Here is a 27,901-nt window from a genome sequence, read left to right as displayed (position 1 = left end):
CCCATTAAGTGTATGACAGGATGGGCTCGTAATGAATGATTCATGGTCATCTTTAATTTATTACCCTGGCCCTGTGCACTCGCTGCTTATTCATCTAAGGCCTCCAGTGGCAGTAATTACTACAAGTGCTCCTCCCTGGTGTTTAGCTGTCTCACCTGGTTGCTAGGATACACCTTCCTTCCCCAACACTGAGGCCAAGAAGCTGCATCTGGTACCTGCCGCATTCCAGCATCCTGCATCAGGCCTCAAGCATGGCTGTCCATAAGAGATGCTCATCCACCCCGGTACTCCCGCGTGTCACAGCCCTGACTGTTCTCCTGGAGGCTCAGCACATGGTTTGCAATATATATGTCTTGCTTTATCTTCATTTTTTTAAATAACTTTACTCAGCAGCTAACAATGTCTGTAAAAAAATATATATATAGTTTGAGTTGCCCCTAGCAACCAGTCATCTGTTTCTTCACATTTGTAAGAGTCCGTTTCCACTACTGCGGAATAAGCAGCGTTTCCTCACATGCAAGGCAGATGGGGAAACGATGCCTATTTAGTCAGTGGCTGTACTGCGCCTGCACCGTAGTACGGAGTCATTCGTTTATGAGCGATGCAGGCATGGCTTATGCAGGAAGAGGACCAAGGCTGTGATAACATATATGACAAGTTCTAGTCAGATATGTTTTGGGGGTCCATGCCTGGAAACGGGGCTCAGAAGAATGTGGGAAGCCTTCTATCTTCTTAGGTACATTTTTTTTTTAAATTTCCCTTGGATACTTTTTAAAGGTGTCCATACATCAGAAGATGTATGGGCAGATCGACCAAGAGACAGATCTCTCTGTGTGACGTCACACACGTGCCTACGTATACGCCAGCAACCACATGGGGCGCAAATATGTGAGGAAGAGGGCGGAGACAGTGGCGGACACTGACAGGTAAGGTATTCATGCACCGGGGGACACATTTTACACTGGGGGGGGGGGCGCATCAGTGCCAGGGGTTCTGTCCCGTTTATAGCTCGTCCCGATATTGCACGCTGTTACCACTGTGCACTCGATCGACCATGTCGCCCTGACATTTTGCAGCATGTATTTCACAAACATTTTTATTACATTTTTACAATATCATATTGTAGCATATAACAGGAAAACAAAAGAAAAATAAATAATAATAGTAGAATAATGTGAAACATCAAAAGTAAGGCACCATAAGTTCCGCTAATTGCAGCATGTTTAATCTATACATGCGACCAATTTGTGCTTGAAATTGGTCACATATTCAATCGGCCGTGGTCTTGGCGGCACTGATTTTCTTCTGATTCAATCAGCCGCCAAGTCACCTGATGTATGGCCACCTTAAAGGGAACTGAAAGCGAGAGGGAAGATAAAGAGGTTGCCATAATTTATTTCCTTTTAAACAATGCATATTGCCTGGCTGTCCTGCTGAACCTCTGCCATTAATACTTTTTGCCATTGACCCTGAACAAGCATGCAGATCAGGTGTTTCTGACTAAAGTCTGACTGGATTTGCTGCATGCTTGTTTCAGGTGTGTGATTCGGGCACTACTGCATCCAAAGAGAACAGCAGGATAGCCAGGCAACTGGTATTGCTTAAAACAAAAGAAATATGGAAGCCTTGCTTTATGTGCCCTAGGTTTTAGGCCCCTTTTACACTTGGTGCGGTGCGATCCTTAATGACAAGTCGCATTATAGCTGCGGTGTGACCAAATAAGTGAGGCATATTTGCCAAACTTCCTGGGTAACTGCGCAGGATGCAACTCCTGCGGTGCCATGGTGGGACATGCCGCAACACGCCGCACTGCGTTCAGTGAGGTAGCCCCATAGGACTAGCACTGCTTTTGAGATGGGATGTGGCGGTTTTGTGCAACGGACCTCCCCAATCATAAAAGGGACCATAGCTTTCTCAATATTTTATTATTTGATCAATTTCTTGTTGCTGTGTGTTATTAATTAGATAAGTCAATAATGAAAATAAAACACATTTTTAAATCTTAACCTATCCATGCTGTCTATTGCCATTTCTGCAGAAATCTGTCGTTCATAGATTGTTCTATATTGCCAAGATCGGTCCAGAGATGGCCGTCTACAAGCTGCTTACAGGTACAGTAATTGTATGCAAATGCTACTAGACCGACTGCAATTTTGACTTGGTTACATGTACAAACATCATTTAGTTGACAGTCGCTCAACACAGCCATAAACAGACAAACTAGGTAATTTTGATCTGAGGTCTGTACAAAGAAATGTCTGCCCTTGTACCTGTGCTTCCATCCCAGGCCATTTACTGCAGCCATTACGAGATGCTCTCCCTGTCACTTTCTGTGCTTTTCATTATGGAGACTGCAGAAGGAGAAGTAAGACTCCCTCACTGGATTAATACTAATGAGACTTCATACTAGGAAGTGTCTACCACAGAACCAACATGCTGGGCAGTAACTTCGGCTAGCTGCTGTAAAATATTGGGAGTGACTGGTACTTTGCTGCCTAAAGAGGGCACAAACTACCCGCTAACACAGAGCACTTCTAATGCGGAAGTGAAGTCATTAGTCACTTCCTGTATGTGAAGTTGGGTGGGAAGTGTGTGTCTCTCATCTCTCTCCGGTCGCTGCTGATCTGAGAATTGTGAGTAATGCAGTGGCAACCAGCCCTCCCACTCCAGCCAGCACCCATAGAGCACCCATATCTCACACCCACTCCAGCCAGCACCCATATCGCCCACCCACCCCAGCCAGCACCCATAGAGCACCCAGATCTCCCACCCACCCCATCCAGCACCCATAAAGCACCCAGATCGCCCACAAAGCCAGCATCCATAGAGCACCCAGACCTCCCACCCACTCCAGCCAGCACCCATAAAGCACCCAGAACTCCCACCCATACAGCACCTAGACCTGCCACCAGTGGCGTAGCTAAGGAGCTGTGGGCCCAGATGCGAGTTTTACAATGGGGCCCCCCAGGCACTCTATACATAACAATTGATACGGCGCACCAAAACCTGCCAATGGCAACTACAGTGTCAGAGGTGCAAGAAGGGGATGGGGAAGAGCTCGTTAATGTTTACCACTACTCAATGTATATATATAAGTGATTATTATGAGCACAGGACCAATAGAGTACTAATACTGTAGTTGAGGGAGGGCCCTTCGGGGCCCCTCTGGCCCAAGGGCCCCGATGCGGTCGCTACCGCTGCACCCCCTATTGCTACGCCCCTGCCTGCCACCCAGCACCAATAATGCACCTAAACCTCCCAGCCAGCACCCATAAAGCACCCAGACCCTCAGCCACTCCAGCCAGCACCAATAAATCACCCAGATCTCCCACCATGCCAGCACTCGGACCTTCGACCCAGCACATATAAAGCATCCAAACCTCCCAGCCAGCACCCATAAAGCACCCAGTCCTCCTAGACACTCCAACCAGAACCCATAAAACACCCAGATCTCCCACCCAGCCAACACCCCTACAGCACCTAGACCTCTCACCCAGCACCCACATAGCACCCAAATCTCCCAGCCAGCATCCATAAAGCACCCAGACCACCCTCGCAGGCTCGCAGCACCCAAATCTCCCAGCCAGCAGCCATAAAGCACCCAGGCCACCCACTCAGCATCCATAAAGCACCCAGACCACCCACTCAGCACCCAAACCTCCCAGTCAGCACCCATAACTCCTATCCACCTAAGCCAGAACCTGTATAGCACCAAGACCTCCCATCCACCTGCACCCAGCATTACTCCCTCCCACACCACTGGCACCCAGCATTTCTTAATCTCACCCACCCCACCTGCACCCAGCATTTCTCCCTTCCACCCACCCCACCTGCACCCAGCCTTACTCACTCACTCCCATCCACCTCACCTTCACTCATCCATGACCATTTGCACATTCCAGTACATAGCCATACCCCACAGCTTGGCACTAACCTGGTGCCCAGAGGTTCCCCGGATCTCCCAGCATCCTAACCCTGGTTCTGTGCCCACTCCCTTCCAGATCACCATCCCCAGAGGTGTTAAAAGGGGTGGGGAGCATTAGGTGCTAGTGCGTTCTTCTCTTCCAGACAGAAGTACTTGTGAACTACCTCTATGCAGATAACGTGCCTCATGTAATCTACAGCATAGCAGTTCTCTGACTGGATTAAGGGTGTGTACACAGATCTAATTTTGACTGACAGGGTACCAACTTCTGCTCACTCTGCTGTCCACCTGACCTATTTAGCAAGCATGGATAAGGAGGGGAAGAAGTGTCAGCTTGGTCCCTCAAATACAAACTAGGCCCTAGGCATCTTCATAGGTTGCTTTGTCGATGATCCAGCCCTGCTCTGACTAAGAGACAGGCTAGTCCTGCAGATCTTATGTTGGAATCTGGGTCACTGGAGGTAAATCAAGGTGCTGACTGAACAGTGAATTTGCTTTCCACTGTCCACTCAGCATTACATTGTCTCTCTGGCCTGGTGCACACCAAAACCCGCTAGCAGATCCGCAAAATGCTAGCAAATTTTGAAACGCATTTTCTTCTTTTTCTGTAGCGTTTTAGCTAGCATTTTGCGGTTTTGTGAAGCGTTTTTGGTGTAGTAGATTTCATGTATTGTTACAGTAAAGCTGTTACTGAACAGCTACTGTAACAAAAACGCCTGCAAAACCGATCTGAACTGGCGTTTTTCCTATACTTAACATTGAGGCAGAAACACATCCACAATCCAAAAAATGCCTCACCCCGGGAGTATGCGTTTCTGCAAAACGCCTCCCGCTCTGGTGTGAACCACCCCATTGAGATACATTGACCAAGTGGATCCGCAGCCGCAAGGGGCTGCAGAAACGCTGAAAAAGCCGCTCGGCGTGCACCAGCCCTCTCTGTTTGCTGGAGCACACAGGAGCAGAGCTGGGGCCAGAGATGGATTAATATTAAATGGGGCCCAAGGCAAGGAAGTATGTTTGGCTGACCTTTATGACCCTTTTGGTAAGCTGAGGTAGGAAATGGGTCAGAGAAGCTGTCATTTGGGCCCTATTGACACCCATTAGGCCCCAGGCACTTGCCTAGGTTGCCTTGTGGATGATCCTGCTCTGGCCAGGGCTGTACAGAACAATGGTAGTCACAGGACTGGCTGGACAGAATTATGGCTAACATTTCTTACATTCTGTTTGTCAACTGAGCATGTAAATGGTTGGCTTGTTCAGCTTAACTAACATGGATTATAGTTCAGAGGAATGCTAATATCAGGCTGCAATGCATGCTGGGACATGTGCTAACATTTGGTGCAGTCCATGAGATAAGAGGACCTGTCATTCTTCTCCTCCCAGATCACTATGAGAAGCTGTTCCACATCCTACTGAAACACAACCTGGGGGAATCAGTGTCCGGATTGCTGCTCATCTATCCCAGCTGTGTCATCCACATCATTGAGGTGATTATTGGCTCAAATTGGAGCTAGGCCCCTGAACAGGAATTATACATAACTCATCAGTGAGTAACCAATATAAAAGTCATGTCTTTCTTTTGTCTTGCTTTATTCTGCATTTGGCAGGGTCAGGCCAGGTTTTAGCCAGCGCAAACGCTGAAGCTGTATTCTTGCATGCATCACAGTACATTGCGTTACAGAACAAATGTATAAACACGCATCTGTACATCCTCGGCCCTGTAATTTCTTCCAAAGGATCGGTTCCAGATTCCTGCTGGCGAAATGCCCTGTACAAGTGTATGATGCTTTAGAGGAAACTGAGCCTTAAAGACTACTTGAGGTCGAAATGACAGAAGCTGTCATTCATACCTGTCCTGACTTCTTCGTGGCACAGGAGACGCTGCGCTCACCTCCTCAGCAGTGAGGCAGTGGCCATATTTTTGAACACTGCCAAAGCTCACCTGCGTGGGCGTGGCCTGCACCCAGCTTGGCAGCCACCAGTTGGGATAGAGCCCATCTCCGAGGGGAAAGACGTCAGGACAGGTGAGTATATAACCCCGTATATAACCCCGTGACCCTCCATCCTCCAACATTAAGGCCTTGTTCGCATCCAAAATCAAAATTGTAAATGCAAGCGTTTTGCGATCTTGTGCGTGATTTTTTTTCCCGCCGCTCCACTGCGCGCTGCATTTTTGTTTAACCACTTACCGACCGCGCACTCATAACGCGCATCGGCAAAGTGGGAGCTGCAGGACCAGCGACGCAGATCTGTGTCGCCGGCTGCAGGCTAATTAATCAGGAAACAGCGGCTGCTTCCTGTCAATTCACGGCTTAGGGCTCCGTGAATAGCCTGCGGGCCGCCGATCGCGGCTCGCAGGCTAAATGTAAACACAAGCGGAAATAATCCTTTTTGTTTACATTTGTACAACGCTGCTAACAGTAGCAGCGTTGTACCAGATCAGCGATCCCCGGCCAATCGGCGGCCGGGGATCGCTGTCACATGACAGGCAGGAGCCTGTTAGAGGCTGCACAGGACAGATTCGTTCCTGTGCAGCCTCCGATCTCCGGGGAAGGGAGGGAGAAGAGGGAGAGGGGGAATCCTGCGGTGGAGGGGGCTTTGAGGTGCCCCCCCCGCCAGCCACACGCAGGCAGGAGCAATCAGACCCCCCCAGCACATCATCCCCCTAGTGGGGAAAAAAGGGGGGCGATCAGGTCTCAGGTCGCTCTGCCGAATGTTTGATCTGTGCTGGGGGCTGTAGAGCCCACCCAGCACAGATCTCTGTAATAAGCGCTGGTCCTTACGGGGGGGTAAAGGCTGGGTCCTCAAGTAGTTAAAACGTGCTTTTCTGAGCGCTTTTTCAGAGCAATTTTTTTATTCACTTCCTGACGCAAGTCAGGAAGTGAACTCTTTGACCCGGAAAAGAATAAATACAATGTATTTATTCTTAAAAATGCGAACGCAATCACAGCACAAAGCGATTTTGTGAGCGTTTTGCGTTTTTCCTATACGTTCCATTGAGGCAAAATCACCTCAAAAATGGTACAGGCACCGCTTTGCTGAGCGGATCGGAAACGATCCGCTCAGATGTGAACTCTCTCATAGGGAGTCATTGCACAAGCGGTTTTTGTGGGCGATTTTGAAAATCGCCTGCGCTTGAAAAAAGGCCGAAAACACCCTAGAAGTGAACGAGCCCTTAATCAGAGCATGTTTATGATGGGCTCCGCGCTTTTAACCCCAAGTACTCTATAAAGTGAGCCTGAAGTGAATTTAAAAAAAAAAAAAAAAAGATACTTACCTAAGGAAGTGGGAAGGCTCTGGGTCCTATAAAGCTTTCCCGTTCCTCTCCTGATCCCCTCGTTCCAGTGCTGTTTCCCCTGTTAACCGCCTCTGACTGATGGGTTGAAGTGCTCTCTTCCCCCACAGGAGGCTGCAGAAGTCTTCGGGAGCCAGAGTGCACCTGAAGACAGGTAGCTCTGTAGTGCACATGCGCGAGCACGCTCTCTCACACACTCGCACGTGCAGTATGGAGCTGCCCATCTTCGGGAGCATTTACGCTTCCAAAGACTTTCAAAGCTTCCTACGGTGGGAGATTGGAACGGGGAGACAGCGATGGTACAAGGGGACCGTGAGAGAACCGGGAAGTCTCAATAGGACCCGACCCAGAGCCTTCCCCCTTCTTGGGTAAGCAGTGGTGTACCTAGGGTATTTTTATCAACTGGTGCTGATTTGTTACAGACTAACCGCCCACCCATGCTAAGTATGTTTGTTGCAGAAACATTTTCAGGAAAAAGAGTGAGTGCGTCACGCAAAGGGTGCCGTGGAGAAGAATGGGCATGGCCATCATGGGATGTGGGTGGAGCTAATCTAACAATGTGACTCAAAGGCTGTGGCCAGATGTCCCCCCTGTAATAGGCAGCCCCCAATGTAGCCAGATGTCCCCCCTGTAATAGGCAGCCCCCCAGTACCAACAGATTCTCCCCTTGTATTAGGCAGCCCCCCAGTATCAACAGATTCTCCCCTTGTATTAGGCAGCCCCCAGAGTAGCCAGATGTCCCCCCTTGTATTAGGCAGCCCCCAGTGTCGCCAGAGGTCCCCCCTTGTATTGGGCAGCCCCCAGAGTAGCCAGATGCCCCCTTACATTACACAGCCCCCAGAGTAGCCAGATGTCCCCCCTTGTATTAGGCAGCCCCCCAGTGTCTCCAATGTCCCCCCTTACATTATGCAGCCCCCAGAGTAGCCAGATGTCCCCCTTTGTATTAGACAGCCCCCCCCCCCCCCCAGAATCAACAGAAATCCCCCTTGTATTAGGTAGCCCCCCCCCCCCCCCCCGGAGTAGCAAGATGTCCCCCCTTTAATAGACTGCCCCCCAGTGTCACCAGATGTCTTCCCTTATATTATGCAGCCCCCAGAGTAGCCAGATGTCCCCCCTTGTATTAGGCAGCCCCCCCCCCCCCCCATTCTGGCAACACACCCCTCTTCCCTGACACCCAGGGGCTACAGCTAGACACCAATGTAGGTATTCGTTTTTTATTTCAAAATTGCTTCAGGTTTGCTTTGAACCACCACTGTTATGAAAAACTGTAAAATGTAAAATACTGGTGTATGCAGACATATAGGATGCACATTTGTCCCAGAACAAAATGCACTATAAGGGCTTGTTCACACTGAGGGCACTTTTGGCTTTTCTTAAAGAGACTCCGTAACAAAAATTGCATCCTGTTTTTTATCATCCTACAAGTTCCAAAAGCTATTCGAATGTGTTCTGGCTTACTGCAACACTTTCTGCTATCACAGTCTCTGTAATAAATCAATGTATCTTTCCCTTGTCAGACTTGTCGGCCTGTGTCTGGAAGGCTGCCAAGTTCTTCAGTGTTGTGGTTCTGCTATGAACTCCCCCTTTCAGGCCCATCTCTGCACACTGCCTGTGTGATATTTAGATTAGTGCAGCTTCTCTCTGCTCTCTTATCTTTTACAAGCTGGATAAATCGTCCTCTGAGCTGGCTGGGCTTTCACATACTGAGGAAATTCAGACAAGGGCAAAGCTGTTTGCAAGAAGAAAAGAGCAGCCTGAAACTTCAGTGCATGACAGATGCAGGGGGAAAGAAACACACAAATGATCTCTTGAGATTCAAAAGGAAGGGTGTATACAGCCTGCTTGTGTATGGATGTATTTTGTATGTGTGGACATACTGTACATCAACCTACTTCCTGTTTTGGTGGCCATTTTGTTTGTTTATAAACAAACTTTTTAAAACAGTTTTTAACCACTTTTAATGCGGCGGGGAGCAGCGAAATTGTGACAGAGGGTAATAGGAGATGTCCCCTAACGCACTGGTATGTTTACTTTTGTGCGATTTTAACAATACAGATTCTCTTTAAGCACCGGCAATTTTCAAAATCGCTCTGGAAGCGCTTGTGCAATGATTGCCTATGAGAGAGTTCACATCTGAGCGGTTCGATTCCGATCCGCTCACCAAAACTCTGCCTGTATCATTTTTGGGGCGATTTGCCTCAATGGCAGGTATAAGGAAATTGCAAAACGCTTGAAAAAGCACTTGGTAGAGTGATTTCCCCAGTGCTTTTAAGAATAAATACATCATATTTATTCTTTTCTGGGTCAAAGAGTTCACTTCCTGACTTGCGTCAGGAAGTGAAAAAACTACTCGCTCTGCCAAAGTGCTTAGAAAAGCACTTTGCAAAAAATCGCAACGCGCAGGTAAGCGCTGGGAAGTGCTAAAATAATTGCGCACAAAATCGCAAAACACTGGAGCAAGTGATTGCGTTTTTAGATGTGAACAAGGCCTAATTGACTTTTTTTTTTGTCTGTCACTTACAGTAGGTAGTAAAACTCTGACATGTCTTGGACTAGTTAATCTGCTCATGGAGGATTCTTATTATTTTCAAACGACTCCATGGATGACAATGGCACAATCCAACTAGTTAGGATAGTGTACTGTTAGGAGACAGGTTGGCAGGTATCGTTGTATAGCTCCTTTTCATGGAGTGCTTTTGAATAAAATAAAGGAAATACTTAAAAAACCGCATGAGGAGTAGGACTGGTCCAAAACCTGTGAGAGTATAGGAAAAATGTGCACAGAAATGCATGCAACAGTGGGCTGTCAGAATACAGTGCTGCATAAGTGTGCCCATCAACTGTCTATACACTGTCTGATGTCCCTGTGTACCCCATACTGACACATGTTGCTGAAATCGATAGCACAGTTTCTGTTTAGTGCACTATTTGTAGCAGTCATCCACTCTCTTTCTCTCTATCTCTCTATAGTCTACCAGTGAAATCCTCTATGGAATTATACAAGATCTGGCACACATCCAGCAGTAAGTCTGCAATATCCAGACGTTGTTTGATAGATCCAGCAATGCCTGAATGTTCATCTCTATAAATGACTAGTAAAGACTGCAGATGACACTACAATTCAGATTACCAGTAGATTTCTATACTAAGGCCTATTTCCTGCATACATGCAAATATGGTGCCGAGAAATTTGGGCGCAGGGTGAAGCCAAAAACGTCTTATCCTGCTCCTGCAAAAGTCCTGGCGGTGCTAATTACTATTCCCCCTCCAGGCCGTAATGGACTCAGGGGAAAGACGTAATTCGGCTGCCAGTTATTGCAGATGGGCGAATTATGCTGTTTTTAACCACTTAAAGAGAACCAGAGACGAAGCACTCTCATGTATTTTACCTTATAAATCAGTGGGAACATGACAGTAAACACCTAATCTGCTCTTTGTTTCATTGTTCTCTGTTTAATCTGATTGTTATCACCTCTGATAAGAATCCCCGACTGAGCATTCGGTCTGGCTTTGCTACGGAAAGATTATAGCTGAGTCTGTCTTCTCTGGTGTCTTTTCAAGCCCAAGCCTGCCCCCTTGTGGCTCTGCTATAATGACTCAGCTAAAATCATTCCCGGCAAAGCCAGACTGAATGCTCAGTCGGGGATTCTTATCACAGCTGATGACAGACACTTTTAGCAGTGAGGATGAAACGGAGAGCAGGGTAGGTGTTTTCTCTAATGTTCCCACTGATATATATGGTAAAATACATGAGGGTGCTTTGTCTCTGGTTCACTTTAAGGACTGCGGTGTTAAACACCCCGTAGTGACCGCTTTGTCTCTGGTTCACTTTAAGGACTGCAGCTTTAAGGGCTCGCTGCAGGGCCGTACAACTCAGCACACAAGTGATTTCCCTCCCCCCTCCACCCCCCCTCTTTTACTGCCCACCAACAGAGCTTTCTGTTGGTGGGGTCTGATTTCTCCCCAGGTGTGTTTTTTTTTTTTACAAATATTTATTTTATTAAAATAACAATTAATTTCTACTTTTTTTTTAAAATTATTTAATTATCCCTCCCTCCCTCCCTCCGCCAGCCAATCAGTGCAATCTGCTGTCATAGGCTTCACTTTCTTGCCACCCAGGGGGACAACCGTGTCACACGGCTGTCCCCAGTACAGCGCTGCCATAGATCGCAGTGCTGTACAGACTAAATAGATGGTGGTTTTGCCGTCTAACAGTCTCCTAGCGGCGATAGCCGCTGAGAGACTGATGGTGGGGCGGAGCTCCATCATTCCAGTGGGGTTGCGCGCGCATTGCGTGATCCCCTGCAATCTCCACCGCTTGCACTTCTTGCCAATTAGCGTGGAGTAGTCCTGGGGCTGCCGCGCTGCTCACCTCAATGGCCGTGGAGCAGTCCCTAAGAGGTTAAAGTGATTTGGGTGCCGTCTTTTGACAGCGCCCAAATTACTTTCTGAGTACTGCTATAGCTGTAGTCCATATTACGGCCTATGGCGGCGCCTGGTGCTCCCATATTTCCCAACGCAGTTTTGTGCTGTTTCACCTTTTCCCGCGTGAAGATGGAGGTTGATTCATGCTCTTTCAGCAGCTCCTGTGCAGCACCTGGGCGGTGTTATAAACACTGCTATTTAACAGCATGTAAATCCAGCCAAAAGGTGCTGGTGGCCAGGAGGCTGAACTGCCTAACAACAGGCAGGTCAGCCGTCTGTGGAAAAGGGGCCTAATAGCAATGTCGGACTGGGAGGTGGTATGGCTGAGGAAATCCATTTGCTGGCCAAGCAGCAGTAATCAGGTGTTGCTGCTCACAAGGAAGACTTGCTGCAGGTTTCTATTGGGAGTGATAACACAGGGTTACTGCTGCTTGGCCAACAGGTGGATTTCCTCAGCTTTTCCACATCCCAGTCCGACACTGCCTAATGGTATCGGATTGAGAGGGGGCTGTGCTGGGATGAACCATGACTTTTCACAGTGCTAATCAGATCCCAGGAGCAAATAACTGATAAAATTACATCTGGAATTCTTAAAGCTGCCATTTAACCTCCTTAGCGGTATGCCCGACACTGTGTTGGGCATACCGCTCTCTGGCCCCAGGAGTCCCCCATAATGAAATAATTTTCTCACATGGCTGTAAACCCCTTTGGTAGCAATAGGCTAGCTAGTAAAGGTGTCCGGCACCCGATCCTCGCGATCCCCCACTTATACATTACCCCCCTGGATCCAGTGATCGGTGCAGCCTTCCCGCACAGCTCCGATCTCTCTATGGGGAGCGCTACTTAAAAACAAGCAAGTGCCTACCTGCAAAAGAGTGCAAGCCCCACTTGTGGGATATAATACACACCGAGCATACACATGACCTGTCTACCACTGGAGGAGGATGTTAGTTTCCTGTAACAGCTTGCATGCAACCTATTAAGTACTCATCCCTCCCACTGCGAAGAAGTCGATCCTCCATAGGAGGGGCCTAACGCTAACTAAATCCTGGTGTTGCGCTGATCCACCTTTTGCGCAATTTTCAATTTTATTTGATTAGCCGCACCCAGGCTATGCATATACATAGGTTAGGATTTAGTTAGTGTTAGGCCCCTCCCATGGAGGATCGACTTCTTCGCAGTGGGAGGGACGAGTACTTAATAGGTTGCATGCAAGCTGTTACAGGAAACTAACATCCTCCTCCAGTGGTAGACAGGTCATGTGTATGCTCGGTGTGTATTCGACCCCACAAGTGGGGCTTGCACTCTTTTGCAGGTAGGCACTTGCCTGTTTTTAAGTAGCGCTGTTCATTTCCTAGCTATGTACTAATTTAATTTGTTTTTGGTCAGCTGCTCCCACTTAACAGCCATGCTTTTGGTGTATATGCAGAGCTTCTGTTTGGGTTCAAGGTGCGTTTGTAGTTTCTGGGGGGGCTCAGCGCACCTCTGATTCTAGGCCATTCGGAGGCGGCCTGGTGTTGCGCTGATCCACCTTTTGCGCAATTCTCTATGGGGAGGATCGGGTTTGCACATGATGTCGGCAAAGTCATGACGTCATGTGTGATCCTCCCTGGAGCTGTGCGGGGAGGCTGCACCGATCGCTGGATCCGGGGGGGGGGGGGGTAATGTATAAACGGGGGATCGCGGGGATCGGGGGGTGCCTTTACTAGCTAGCCTAGTGCTAGCTAAAGGCTTTACAGCCACGTGAGAAAATTATTTTATTGTCGGGGCAAAAAGTAGCAAACCTCCTGAGCGGCGTAACGCTCAGGAGGTTAAAGGAAACCTGAGACCAATGAAGAAAAAAAAAAAAGATACATACCTGGGGCTTCCTCCAGCCCCCTTTCAGGCCTGGGAACCACTTTTCTGAACACTTTGTGATTTGCAAAGCTTTTGCTTATGTAATGCTATGGGTATGATCCCACTTGAGCAATGCGATTTTATAAAAATTCCCCATAGCATTGCATTAGCAAGAGCTTTTTCAAATCACCAGCGATTAGAAAAGGCTGGGGTTTGAGCCTTAATGCTGATTGGTGCCTTGGAGTCCTACCATGACGCCTGGACCCTCCGCTAGGCGGCAGGGACGGGCCGAGGCATAGGCTGGAGAGGCTCCAGCCTCAGGGCGCAGTGTAGGAGGGGGCGCACAATTCATTCAGCTGTCATTCTTAATTGTGTTTGAAGCAGAAAGAAATCAGAAAAGGAGATACATGGAAGTAACTACAAGCCAGATAATTAGAGATTCAGGTGTTGGGGGCCTTGGGGTGCCTCTTAGTCTAAGAGCAATCAGTGTGTGAGGGCTGGGGTTGAGGGATGGAGGGGCGCACTTTGGTGTCTCAGCCTTGGCCGTGCTGGAGGACCTTGTCCCAGCTCTGCTAGGCGGCCTGGTAATTCATCCATTCAGGGGGAACTGCGCATGCGTGGCTTGGCTGCACACACCATCGCGAAGATGAAAAATTATCTCCTAGGAGAAAACTCAGGAGAAAAGGGGAGTTGCATTACCTCTTGTAATGCCGAGCATTCGGGCGGTTTCTGTTACAGTAGCGCCTGCCATCCGAGCACCAACAATTTGGCCTTTTTGAAAGTCTGAGAGATCTGCCATTTTTATAAATTATAACCAACTTTTGTTTAAATATCTATAAACAATTATTTTAATTAAACATATCAAATAACAAGAATAATAAACAAAAAAAAACAATTAACGTATGTCAAGTTTTGATTGCTTAAAACATGTTCAAACATTACTATGCCAAAATGTTAGGCGTTTCCTTTATTTTGTTATATATATAATGGTACACTTGCCAATGTCCACCAGGAATGGTGGCCAGGCCATGTACTACAAAATGAATCAACAACAAACTGCAGGGTAGATTTACATTTCTGGTCCTTTGGAAACATTTTCAGCTGTTTACTTTTTAATGGTTAGAGCCCCATCTAGTGGCAGACGTTTGCCATTTATTCTAAAAACCTAATGCCAGGTACACACCATGCAATTTTCCATCAGATAGATGGGTCATTTCAATTATTTCCGACACGTCCGATTTGATTTCCCATCTAATCTGAAATCGGATGGGACTTGTCAGAAATAATTGATTTGCCCCATCTATCTGACAGGAAATTGCATGGTGCTTACCTGGCATTAGGGCTCATTCTGCGTACGATGTGGAGTTCTGGATGTTGCGCATGCACAAATACATGTGCTGTGTGGGCCGCACTATGGCAGCACTATGCTCCTCTGTGGAGAAACACACACCTCGTCCGGAAAAGTGTTACAGGGTGCAATTTTTTTTCCCGGACACAAATGTGCAATTAGGTGGACACAGCCCAATGATTTTCAATTCTCTAAACCTGAAGTGACAATAAACAGATGAGATAAACCATTGTATCCCTCTACTCCTGAATATGACTTCTTCACAACCTCCGTTTTATTTTGTGTTTAAAACCTAAAAAAAATTGTAAAATATAAGATCAATGTGAAGACATACTTATAGGAAGTATATTCCTCCCAGAGTGAAATGCACTAGAAATGACTTTTCTCCTACTGTATGTGGCTGTCGCACAATAGACAGTACATAGACAGGTTTTGCACAAAGTTGCATCAAAATTGCATCAACATATTTGTAGCATCTTTTGACCATTATTACCAATTATTGGTACTGCAACTTTGCTATGGACTAACTCTGCTTTAAATTGTCAGCAAAATCATTCTTTAATGCTGCGCTTCACATAACAATCAATATACGTTATATGCAAATCACACAGAAATCAAAGACACTATGGAATAGCAGTAAAGATGTAAACAAGCTGTATGGGCCCATTCACATCGCGCGATTCCCGCTCAGCGCAAAATGCTAGCTGTTTGTAAAAATGGCTAGCCCATGTAAGCCTATGGCAGTGTTTTCACTGCCGCATTTGTGGTTAGCGTTGACCGCAAGCGCGTGACATGCAGCGTTTTGCTGGTGAATTTGCGATTAGCGATTGTGATTGGCATGCATAGCACCGCTAATCGCGATCGCTCCCAAAACGCTGCGTGTCCAGTGAAAAATCACTCCCGCAAAACGTTAGCTGTTATTGCCGGCGTTTTGCGGTTTTAGGTGTGAATGGGGCCTTATACTGTCTGCCTTGCAGTGTATAGAGCTGAACTGAAAATATTGTTTATTTTTCCCTTAAGGGAGCCTGAAGTGAGAGAGATATGGAGGCTGACATATTTATTTCCTTTTATGCAATGCAAACTGCCTGGCTATCCTGCTGATCCTCTGCCTCTTATACGTTTAGCCACAGCCTCCGAACAAGCATGCAGATCAGGGGCTGTGACTGAAGTCAGACTGGATTAGCAGCATGCTTGTTTCAGGGTTGTGATTCAGACATTCTGCAGCCAAAGAGATCTGCATGTGAAAGCTGCCATATTAATTTCCTGTTAAACAATGCCAGTTGCCTGGCTATCCTGCTGATCTCTTTGGCTGCATTAGAATCACATACCTGAAACAAGCATGCAGCTAGCCCAGATTTTTGCCGGAAACATCTGATCTGACTGCATCCTTTTTCAGGGTCTATGGCAGAACGTATTAGAGGCAGTGGATCAGCAGGAGAGCCTGGCAATGTGGATTATTTAAAAGGAAATAAATATGACAGCTTCCATATGCCTTCCATGTCAGGTTTTCCTTAACAAAACTGGAAGGTCCCTTTACATTTGTCTGACTCTTGCACAACGCTGGGCACATATACTGTATGTTAGTATTACTATGGCTTAGATCAGTCCTGTACTTTTCTCCCCAGCTCTCTTCTCCAGGAGGCCAAGATCCTTGTGATCTCCCACCATGTCTCTGGCAGGCTCTTCCCGCAGTGGTATTTCCGCCTCATCAGGCTGCCAGTCCAGTATCTCCATGACTCTGCCCGAGGCAAGGCGGAGGAGATGGTGGTGGAGGACTTTCTCATAACCTTGCTGAAGCTGGGAGCTTTCTTATCGGAGATTCTACAGGTGAGCCTCGATTACCCAAACCCTCCTTCAATTAGGAAGAACACCTTTGCATGCAGCATCATAGTTACCAATTATAAAGCCTCTCCCCCAACATTCCTCCACATGGGGCCCACCTGCAGCCAGAGCAGGATTATCCACCATGCCATCTAGGCAGGTGCCTGGGGCCCAGTGGGAGTCAAGGGGCCCACCAGCCATCTTCTCTGACCTCTCTTCACTTCAGCTTATCAAGAAGACCAGAAGGTCCCCCAAATGTACTACCTTACCTAGAGCCCCATTACATCTTAATCCATCTCTGCTTACAGCTGGGGGGGGGGGGGATTTTAAGGCAGAATAACTTTATTTAGAACTGGACATTGTGCCCGAGATCGATATACTGCTAACATGCACTACCACGGACCTGAGGAAGCTGTTTGTAGCGGTGAAACGCGTTGCTCAGTGCTATATAAAGTTATTCTGCCTTGAAATCACCGTGAGTCCTCATTTATGGTAGCACTCATCTACAACCTTTTTATCAATCATTTTTTTATTGAAATAGGAAAAGACAAATACAGTAGTGAATTATATAAAACATAGATACTATTAGAATAGCAAGCAGGATGAATACAATTATCTTTACAATGAATGCGGGTTATACAGGGGATCTACAACCTTTTTACTTCCATATTAGTTTATTGGGCACCTCCAACCTGTGTAGTCCAAGGACTGAAGTTGGACATCCCTGGCCTATGTCTAAAAATGGCCTTGTGTGTACCAGTCTTTAATGCTTTACTGATATCACTGCCTTTTTCACTGGAGACAGCTCCTGGATTGAATAACAGGATATACAGATGCAGCACATGATTTATAATTTATCTTTAATACCACTATGAATCTACCATTATCCTTTAAAGTGGACTCTTGCACAGGACAGAAGGAAAACACAGAGAAATGCACCCTGTATGTGTTTAGAGAGTTTAGCATGTTTAATTTCCCCCTTTGTGTCTTATCACAAGTTGTAATTTGATCTCTCCCCTATGCCACATGACTGCCTTGGCAGAGATGGCAGATAAGCTCATTTGAAAGCGCAGGCTGTTAACAATATGTCTGCTTCCATGAATCAGGAAGTAGAAATGGTGCCGATTTATTTCAGGATTTGTATCAGCTGTAACAAAGACATGCTTTTTGTTTGAAGGTTGTTATGCTGTTGTGTATCTTTTAGAGCAAGGAGGAAGTTCTGAATTCAGGTCCGCTTTAAGGGCTAACACTCTGTAACCCTAAAGGGATTTTTCCCCACCAATTTTATATTATACAGCCTGGCAGTAAAGGTCCTGGGGAAAGTCTGCATGAATTGGTCCCCGATCTGTTGGTCCGGGAGGAGATCATCAATTTCCTCATCACGTCTGACAGGTTCCAGAAACCGGAAGACTTTCTGTCTCAGTATAGCAGGACAGTAAACACCTCCTGTGATCCAGGTAAGGATTTCCATAGCCCATGATGTAAAATGTCTCAGATTGAGGTCAGACCTTTTGCCCACCACCGTACTGTAGTGACCACGCTTTGGTCTCTGAAACCTTTCAAAATGGCAATAGTTCCACTTTTGGTTCAACCCTTTCCAATCCAATTTGGCAATCACCCACGTCCCTTCCAGCACATAATGTCTTCTGGTGTGCAAGTGGGGGCGTGGGTGATAGCGAAATTGCAGTGGCTGAGTTGATCTGGAGGGTTTGTACCTCCTCGTTTTAATCTAGAGTGAGGAGGTGACCCGGCATCAGGGGAGAGGGGGGGGCCAGGGCTGGAGCCAGCTTGCGAGCTGTTCCTCATCTCGCCTTTGTCCAACACTCTGATCCACATAGGGGAACACCACGCCAAACTAGACCTAGCAATGGCGCCCCTAGTGACAGACCAAAATGCGCCCACAAAATATTTATATTACACGGTGGAGGGTGGGACTGGTGGTGATAGTCTGACAATTTGATCTAAAATTATGTACATTTTTATGCAATTATATGCAGCTTGAAAATGGACCAATACATTTAAACCTGGGTGGGACGTGATTGGTCCAATTTCAAGCTGCGTATACTTTCATAAAACTCTACTAAAGCCTTGTTTACAGTGAGGAGATGCGGCATAGCAGCCACTTTGTAACACCTCCTTATAGCGGCGTTCACAGTGCGATGGGTGCTTTGTGGTAAAACGGCGTGCTGTATGGTACAGTGAATCATACTTTTCATTGACTGTATCCTTTATTGTATGCGATGCAACGATGCTGTAACCCATAGTATGACTTTCTTGTTCCGTTGCGTTCCTGTTTTACAGGGAACACAACGCAATGTCCCACTGTGAACGTGGCCTTAGGCTGTTACCACGTGTGTAAAACTAAAATTACGGACTAGTGAGTTAAATGACCGACTTGTGAGGCAAATACCTCATTAATGCCAATTCACAAAGAATGATGCCTTTATTCTTTGCTGAATGTGTCTTAGTGAATTGGAGCCACCATGTGAACTAAGGGTGCCCATTAATGGTACAATATTTTCCTCGGATGCGATCATGCCATCAGATTTTTATGATTAAATTGTACAGAAAACCACACCTGAGGCCTGGAACCACAACAAAACGCTATCGCTAATCGCTAGCGTTTTGTATGGGCGCTTTGCAAGCGATTTCAGGAGCGTTTTCAGGAGAGATTTTAAAAAGTGTATTTAATTTGCCAGCAGTTGTGTAGCGATTAGCGGTTTAATTCTGATTGGTCTTTTCGATTTTAATTTTGTTACAGTGTGCAGTAACTTCAAAACGCTAGCAAAATCGCTCTGTGCAGGTTTTGATGAGCGATTACGCCAGCGTTTATATATTTTACATTGCAGAAACGCTAATCGCTAAAGCTAAACGCGAAAAATGCTGCATGTCTTGCGTTTTGCAATTTGGTAATCGCAACCGCTCCAGTGGAATTTGGCCCATCCATTAACATCAGCTGAGCATTTAGGGAAATCGCTAGCGGTTTGAATCGCTCCCTCCCTAAACGCTCAGAAAATTGCTCTAGTGGGTTTGAGTCCTTATATGGTGAAAATCAATGTAAATCAGGCATACCTTATACCGCTTAGGGCTTGTTTCCACTATTACGGTGCGGAATCGCCTGGATTCCACCGCTGATGAAATCACATGCGGATGCGATTCCCCATGCGTTTTTTTGCCGCGAATTCGCATAGGTGAGGGTATATGCGATGTTAACCATGTCACTGCCTGTGTGAATTTACATTGGTACCTATGCGAATTCGCGGCAAAAAACGCATGGGGAAACCGCATGCGATTTCCCTATTAAATACATTGCCTGCGATTCGCATGCATTCCACTCGCAGGCGAATTCTGTGGCTCTTTTGTGCGTTTTTTCACCGCTGAAAAAAACGCACCTCAACAATGCTACAGTGGAAACAGGCCCATCAACTTGCATTACATGTGCGAATCCGCATGCGTTGGACGCATGCGGATTCGCGATAGTGGAAGCGAGCCCTAAGACTCTCTCAAGAATTAAAGCGGAGTACCCCTCCTGTCCCAAATGTTCAATAGCAGTCGCCGACTTCTGGGTTGTGACTGTATTCAAAGTGATTGGCAGCAAATTGTTTGTCTGTTATCTGATGTCATAGACAAACCAATATCATTATGCCCTAAAGTTTGCCTGCTTGGTTGTTTTCCTGGAACATCATTTCTCCAAATATTAAAATATTTTATTGAAAGAAACTCTATCTGCTTGAACATTCTGTCATTGCAACATGTTGGATCGTCCCATGTGTCCCCACAGTGCCTGAGTGGTTGATACAGGTGAATAAGGTTCTTTCTTTTACAGGTATAGGTGGTGCCCCAGTATAAGTAGCCAAGTACAGGTGCCCTCAGCATAGGTTAGGCAGGTACAGGTGCCACGGTATAGGTAGCGAGCTATAGGTGTCCCCAGTATAGTTACCCAGGTACAGGTGATGGCCTTAGTATAGCTTAGCCAGGTACAGGTGCCACAGTATAGGGTAGGCAGGTATTGGTTTACATAACCACGTTCCAGCGCCGACTCCTCTGGCCACGCTCTCCTCTTGCTGCCTCCGTTCCCTACCGCCATGATTACTTCCAGCGACACCCCTGACGTCATGAGAGGTGCCGCCGGGGTACCCATAGAGACAGGATGCCACCTGGCGAGGCAGCGACAGGAGGAGAAAGCGGCGAGAGGAGTCTGCGCTGGATCGGGGTATTGAAAGTTACTGGGGGGGCCCTGGGGCAGCATAGGGCAGGCTGGCTGCCGTCAGCAAGAAAGCAAGGCCCCTCCTCAAGTGAGGCCCCAAGCAGGAGCGTGCCTCGCTTGTAGCTGGTGGTGTCCCTGTTCTTTTATTAAGTTGGTTTACACCCATAGAGGGTGTCCCGGGGAATTTAATAACGTATGGGCTAAGAGGGTAGTTTCTCCCCTAATAGTTACTGCATAGAATATGTAGGCAGTATGAACCTTTAAAGTGGGCCTGAAGTCTAGCACAGGATAGAAGGTAAATGGAGAGAAATGCACCCTGTGTGGTTTTAGAGAGAAGAGCATGTCTAATTCCCTTTCATTTTCACACAATCACAAGTGTAATTTGATCTCTCAGCCGTGTCAGCACAGAAATTTGGCAGTCCTCGGCAGACAGATCTATTATGAAAACCCAGGATGTTAACTCTCTGTCTGCTTCCATGAAAACAGGAAGTAGACACACTGCAGATTTATTGCAGGAGCTCTATAGCTGTAACAAAGAAAAGGTTTTTTTTCTTTAAAGATTATTATGCTGTTGCTTATCTTTTAGAACAGAGAGAAAGTTCTGAGTTCAGGTTCGCTTTAACCACTTGAGGACCGCAGTGTGAGCCCCCTAAAGCCATTTTTCACTAAATGGGCCACTGCAGCTTTAAGGCATCGATGCAGGGCCGCAAAATTCAGCACACAAGTGATCCCCCCTCCCCCCCCCCCCCCCCCCCTTCCTCTTCTCTCCACCAACAGAGCTCTCTGTTGGTGGAGTCTGATCACTCCCCAGATTTTTTTTATTTTTTTTTAATACTTCATTATTTTTTAAATAAATTAGTGTATTTTTTCTATTTATTTTACCTCCCTCCCTCCCCCGGCCAGCCAATCAGCGTGATCGTCTGTCATAGGTTTCAGCCTATGATAGCAAATCACTTTTGTGTCACGCAGGGGGACAGGTAATGAAATTTTGCAATTGTGGTAGATTTGAGGCCTCTTTTCCACGGACTGTGAAGGTGGCCATACACTGGCCGATTTGCCATCAGATCGACCAACAGATAGATCCCTCTCTGATCTAATCTGATCAGAGAGGGATCGTATGGCTGCCTTTACTGCAAACAATTTCAGCATGAGATCGATTCACCATCGGTGCAACTGCCGCCGCCTCCTGGGCCCCCGCATACATTACCTGATCCGGCCGGCGCGAGTCCCCCGGTCTCCGCTGTCTTCTTCTCCGCTCTGGGCTCCAGCTTCACTGTACTGCCTGTTCGGGGAAGTTTAAACAGTAGAGGGCGCTCTACTGTTTAAACTTCCTGCCGGGACTGGAAGAAGTGAAGCCTGCCGGACTCGGAGCCCAGCGCGGAGAAGAAGCAGCAGTGACAGCGGGGATACGCGCCGGCCGGATCAGGTAATGTATTGCCGCTAGTGTCGGTCATCGGGCATTCGAACGCTGCTATCTACGCACTCCCGACCCGCCGGCGATCGAGCGAAATCTTCCGCACAGACAGGAACGACGGGAGTTGACGGGAACGATTTCGGACGGATTTTCTGACGTTCGGTCAGCGTTTGCACAGCGATTTCACGGCCGATTCGATCACAGTGATTGAATCGGCTGTATATCGGTGGGAAAATCGGTAAGTGTATAAACCCCTTTAAGCTGTGTGCTCAGCAAGCAGTTACCAGGCAGCAGTGAGCAGTTACCAGGCAGCAGTGAGAAGTTGTGAGAGTTTGAGAGGCATTTCATTGCCTGTGAACAGTCCATGGAAAAGAGGCCTTAGTCATGTTTTACCATGAGGTAAATTATGAGGTAATTCATGAGGTAATTTGCATTAATTTTACCAAAAATAGCTATTCTCATAGAAATTAGGGGGCATGTTAGCACATTATTTACCGTCAACTTGTATGCATTTTGCAGTTTTTAGTGAAGTTCCTATTCAGGCTGTGTAATAAAAAAATCCAGTAAATATTTGGTGTTTTATTTCTACTATTCATTTTTTTTTTTTTTTAATAAAGGGATGCCTATAAATGTACTTTTATACTTTTTATACTAAAAATTGCTCCCGTTAATTTTCATTAAAATCATGGTAAAGATCGCGTAAAAATTAGAGATGGCCTGAACCTCCGATTTTAATACTTCATTATTTTTTAAATAAATTAGCGAACTTCCGCGAACCGCAATAGACTTAAATGGGGAGGCGAACTTTGAAAACTAGAAAAAATTATGCTGGCCACAAAAGTGATAGAAAAGATGTTTCAAAGGGTCTAACACCTGGAGGGGGGGCATGGCGGAGTGGGATACACGGCAAAAGTCCCAGGGAAAAAATCTGGATTTGACGCAAAGCAGCGTTTTAAAGGGAACCTAAACTGAGAAGGATGCGGATTTTTCCTTTTAAAATAATACCAGTTGCCTGGCAGCCCTGCTGATCCTATGTCTCTAATACTTTTAGCCACAGCCCCTCAACAAGCATGCACATCAGGTGCTCTGACTGAAGTCAGACTGGATTAGCCGCATGCTTGTTTCAGGTCTGTGATTCAGCCAATACTGACCAGATAGATCAGCAATTCTGCCAGGCAACTGGTGTTGATTAAGGCTGGTTTCACAGTGGGACGTTACAGGCGCACGTTAGTGCAGTCTGTAACGCACCCCACCGCACAGCAATGAAAAATCAATGGGCTGTTCACAGTGCCCACGTTGCGTTACAGTGTAACGCTGCGCCATAATATAACGTACTGCATGCAGTACTTTGTAAGCAGCAGAGCCGCGTTAGACTGTTTGCACATGCTCAGTAACGTTGGGGAGGAGCGGAGAGCGGCCAGGCACATGGCTAATTAATATTCACTGCACTCAGTGACGTGCAGTGTTTACTTCCTGGAGCGGCCGCTCTGTGCGGCGATTGGCCGGCGGGACCACGTGATGCCGTATGCGTCCAAGAGTGCGCATCACGGACACCAGAGTGAGCTGCACAACGCGGCTCACTCTGACGTCCAAAGCAGAGAGCACCAGGCGTTGCGTTAGGGGCACGTTGTGCGATCATAACGTCCCCTAAAACGCAACGTCCTGGTGTGAAACCAGCCTAAAAGGAAACATCCATATTCCTCTCAGTTTAGGTTCCTTTTAAGGGCAGAAATCACATTGAATGCTACATTCAGGCCCATTTCTAGGGCCGTGCGGGGTGTGCCGCCGCCCGGGGCACTGTTGGGAGGGGGGCGCTATAATGGAGGGGAGAGCCGGAGCCGCGGGGAGGGCAGCCCTCCCTCTCCCGGGCTGCCCTCCGTGCTCCCCCCTCAGATGCAGAGCGAGCGCAGCAGGAAGCGCTGTTTACAACTCACCTGCCTGGCTCCAAGCGCTGCTCTCTCGCCGCCTGTCTCCTCTCTCTGCATAGACGCTGATACACACGCTGCTTCCTGTTTAGCCGGAAGCAGCGTGTGTGTGTATCCGCATCTATGCAGAGAGAGGAGACAGGCGGCGAGAGAGCAGCGCTTGGAGCCAGGCAGGTGAGTTGTAAACAGCGCTTCCTGCTGCGCTCGCTCTGCATCTGAGGGGGGAGCACGGAGGGCGGTCCGGGAGAGGGAGGGCTGCCCTCCCCGCGGTTCCGGCTCCCCCCTCCATTATAGGAGACAGCTACCTATCTAACCTATCCTGGGGGCAGCTACCTAATCTAACCTACGTTGGGGGGCAGCTACCTATCTAACCTATACTGGGGGGCACCTACCTAATCTAACATACCCTGTGGGGCACCTACCTAATCTACCTATACTGGGGGGCACCTACCTAATCTAACATACACTGGGGGGCAGCTACCTAATCTGAGCTACACTGGGGGGCAGCTACCTAATCTGAGCTACACTGGGGGGCACCTACCTAATCTAACATACACTTGGGGGCACCTACCTAATCTAACATACACTGGGGGGCACCTACCTAATCTAACATACACTGGGGGGCAGCTACCTAATCTAACCTACACTGGGGGCAGCTACCTATCTAATCTATACTGGGGGGCAGCTACCTATCTAACCTATACTGGGGGGCAGCTACCTATCTAACCTATACTGGGGGGCAGCTACCTAATCTAACCTATACTGGGGGGAAGCTACCTATCTAACCTATACTGGGGGCACTTATCTAACCTGTATTGGGGCACCTACCTAGCTAGCCTATACAGGTGGGAACTATACTGTCTACCTATATTGCAGGCACCTACCTAAATAACCTATACTGAGGGCACCTACCTATCTAACCTATGCTGGGGGCAACTATTCTGGCTACCTATATTAGAGGCACCCACCTAGCTAACCTGTACTGGGGCACCTACCTATCTAACTTATACCGGGGGCGCCTGCCTATCTAACCTATACTGGGGGCAACTATACTGGCTCACCTTTGCCTGGCTACCTATACTGGGGTACCTATTCTTGGCTACCTATACTGGGGGGACCTATACTAAGTGCAACTAGACCTGTCTAACCTATACTGCGGGCACCCATACCTTGCTCGGGGGGGTGCAATTTTTACACCCTCACCCTGGGTGCATTTTAGCCTAGAAACTGCACTGGCTAAATTGCAGGCCTAAAGTGCTTTAAAACATCTTGCATGTGTATACATCAATCAGGGAGTGTAGAGTACTGCTTCACACTGACACACCAAACTCACTGTGTAACGCACCGCAAACAGCTGTTTGTGTAGTGACGGCTGTGCTGGACTGGTGCGCAACATGGCCAGAGTGCAGGCCGTGGCGGTTTTCAAGCCCATATGGTCACCGGGCTGTGACCGGGCTCAATGATAGAACAACAGTGACTGTCCAGCTGATCAAATTTGGTCTGTCCACAATGAAGCAACAACCTTATCTTTGGTGTGCCACCCCCCGAGACACTCATATAGCCGGCGGTCATTGCTTCATTGTGATACGCAAACCCCTTCACGAGGTAATAATCACGAAGAGGAATGGGCACATGTACATGCCTTTTGTTTTGTTGTTACAGCTGCAGAGCAGCCAGAAAAATTAGGCAGGCTTAAAAATTAGTATAGCGGCCGCTGCTAGCAGCGGCCTTAAATTCAGGAATCCGCCTGGACCCTGTTGGTGGTGGTGGAGAAGACAAGCGGCCTGCAGGCAGAGATGCTGTGTGTGGGGACTGACTGTAGCCCTCCTGGATCTATGCCTCATTCATTTTGATAAAGGTGAGGTACTGAACACTTTTGTGACTTAGGCGACTTCTCTTCTCAGTGACAATGCCTCCAGCTGCGCTGAAGGTCCTTTCTGACAGGACGCTTGAGGCAGGGCAAGACAGAAGTTGGATGGCAAATTGGGACAGCTCTGGCCACAGGTCAAGCCTGCGCACCCAGTAGTCCAAGGGTTTATCACTGCTCAGTGTCTACATCCACACTTAAGGCCAGGTAGTCGGCTACCTGCCGGTCCAGGCGTTGGTGGAGGGTGGATCCGGAAGGGCTAAGGCGATGCGTTGGACTAAAGAATGTCCGCATGTCCGACATCACCATGACATACCTAATGATGTAGTATAGGGGGCGGGTCGAACTCGCATATAGTTTGCGGTTCACCACACCCGCAAACCACCGAAGTTTGCGTGAATAAGTTCGCGTGCGAACCATTCGGGCCATCTCTACTTACCAGGGCTGTGGATTAGGTACAAAAATCATCCGACTCCTCAGTTTATGAAACCACCGACTCCAACTCCACAACCTTGCTGAAATGTCAAATCTATATTATTCTATAAAAGTTTTTCTAAAATACAGCATATCTCAGAAATGTGCTGGCAAAGCCAGGTGAGCTGGTGACCTCAGTGTAGAGGATGGTCTTTACTAAGGTCACTAGCTGCTCCTGCTTCTAATGCTGGATTACAGCCTGGAATCCCTCTGAATTTACTGCAGTTACCACACAATCCTCATGCAGACTATTTCACAGACCATCCCCCGACCTACTATGGTGAATTAAAATACCATACAGTTAAGGTGCCCATACACTCGTCAGATTGGCAGCAGATAGATAAGAAATGCATCTGATGATCTATCTGATGCGTTTTTAAAACATTTTTTACCAGGATAGAATTCCAATAGATTTCAGTTTGAAATCTATTGAAATTCGATCTGATGGCATTTTTTTTGCCATCAGATTTCCATTAACGCCAATGCAAAATGATAAGCAATCTCATCAGATCGACCTAAATTTTCCATCCTGCCAGTTCGACAGAAATCCATCGAAATCGGCCATCGATCGGTCGATTGGCCAACCGATTTTCAATCGATCAATCCAGATCGATCGGTCGGCCAGAAAATCGGCTCAGTGTATGGGCCCCTTTACTAACGCTCCACAGAAAAGCTAGCTAGAATGCATCCTGCCAGGGATAACTGTAGCTCTACTAACTCTTTCATTGTTCTCTCTCTCACTGTAGATTGCGTCTGGCCGGCCTCTCCACCTCTTTACCTATAGAAGCGACTTTCTCATCACTTCAATCGGCAGCTATTTTCAGTGTTGGCCACATTTACCAGAAGATATGCAGCCTCAAAATGTTACTAGCTGTCCAAATATTTCCTATGACAATAATAAAGCATCTGTATGGGTGTGACGTCTAGCGTGATATTTTATAAAGTAGACAAACAGCATTCACCTCACGATTGTCATTTTTATTTTCTTACAACGATAATATTGCCTGATTCAATTGCAAATAGCCCTAAGCAGGGTGTTAAAAACTCACTTGGGCAACCTCATTGCCCAGCTAATTCTTTACACTTTATCTTATTGCACTTTGTATGCTGACGGGAAGCGATGCTTTCCGTCAGACATGAGCGTTAGCTCAAAAAGCAGAGCAGATCAAAAACCGCTAACGCACGCCTTCCCCCACAGCATTTGGCAGGCTTCTTTAGGCCCCATTCACACTAGAGTGTTTTGCCACGGTTTCAGAAAAACGCTAAAGCGCTAGCGCAATGAAACCCTATGAGCCGTTCTTACCTCGGCGATTAGCGATTAAACAGGCAAAAACGCAAAACGCGTCACTGCACCATTTTCATGG

The 27,901-nt window shown here is 47.3% G+C and overlaps 1 protein-coding gene and 1 long non-coding RNA gene across 5 annotated transcripts in view; one reads left to right on the top strand and one right to left on the bottom strand.

The window, feature by feature from the left end:
* Positions 1-149, bottom strand: part of LOC137524441 (uncharacterized) — a 35,760-nt gene extending 35,611 nt beyond the window's left edge. For all 3 annotated transcript variants that reach the window (XR_011022686.1, XR_011022688.1, XR_011022687.1), the window contains exon 1: positions 65-149. This is a non-coding gene — a long non-coding RNA (uncharacterized lncRNA). The remainder of the gene's footprint in view (positions 1-64) is intronic.
* Positions 149-27,478, top strand: TEX47 (testis expressed 47). Of its 2 annotated transcripts, XM_068244294.1 has the most exons (7): positions 152-335; positions 2,039-2,111; positions 5,309-5,412; positions 10,191-10,243; positions 16,455-16,656; positions 17,948-18,107; positions 27,284-27,457. In XM_068244294.1, the coding sequence occupies exons 1-7, from the start codon at positions 252-254 to the stop codon at positions 27,319-27,321; spliced, it is 714 nt and encodes a 237-aa protein (XP_068100395.1). In that variant the 5' UTR covers positions 152-251; the 3' UTR covers positions 27,322-27,457. The 2 variants fall into 2 exon arrangements, with proteins under 2 accessions (XP_068100396.1, XP_068100395.1); XM_068244295.1 differs by lacking the exon at positions 17,948-18,107 and having other exon boundaries at positions 149-335; positions 27,284-27,478.
* Positions 27,479-27,901: the final 423 nt, after the last annotated feature.

Source organism: Hyperolius riggenbachi, chromosome 7, assembly GCF_040937935.1.
Source record: "Hyperolius riggenbachi isolate aHypRig1 chromosome 7, aHypRig1.pri, whole genome shotgun sequence".
Classification (NCBI taxonomy): domain Eukaryota; kingdom Metazoa; phylum Chordata; class Amphibia; order Anura; family Hyperoliidae; genus Hyperolius; species Hyperolius riggenbachi.
This window is presented reverse-complemented; position numbering and strand designations above follow the sequence as displayed.

Excerpts from the sequence above, each read along its gene's own strand:
- TEX47 (XM_068244294.1), top strand. The coding sequence starts at position 252 with ATGGCTGTCCATAAGAGATGCTCATCCACCCCGGTACTCCCGCGTGTC. Across the intron at positions 336-2,038 it reads TCCTGGAGGCTCAGCACATG|AAATCTGTCGTTCATAGATT; the intron begins GTTTGCAATATA and ends CCATTTCTGCAG. Across the intron at positions 5,413-10,190 it reads GTGTCATCCACATCATTGAG|TCTACCAGTGAAATCCTCTA; the intron begins GTGATTATTGGC and ends ATCTCTCTATAG.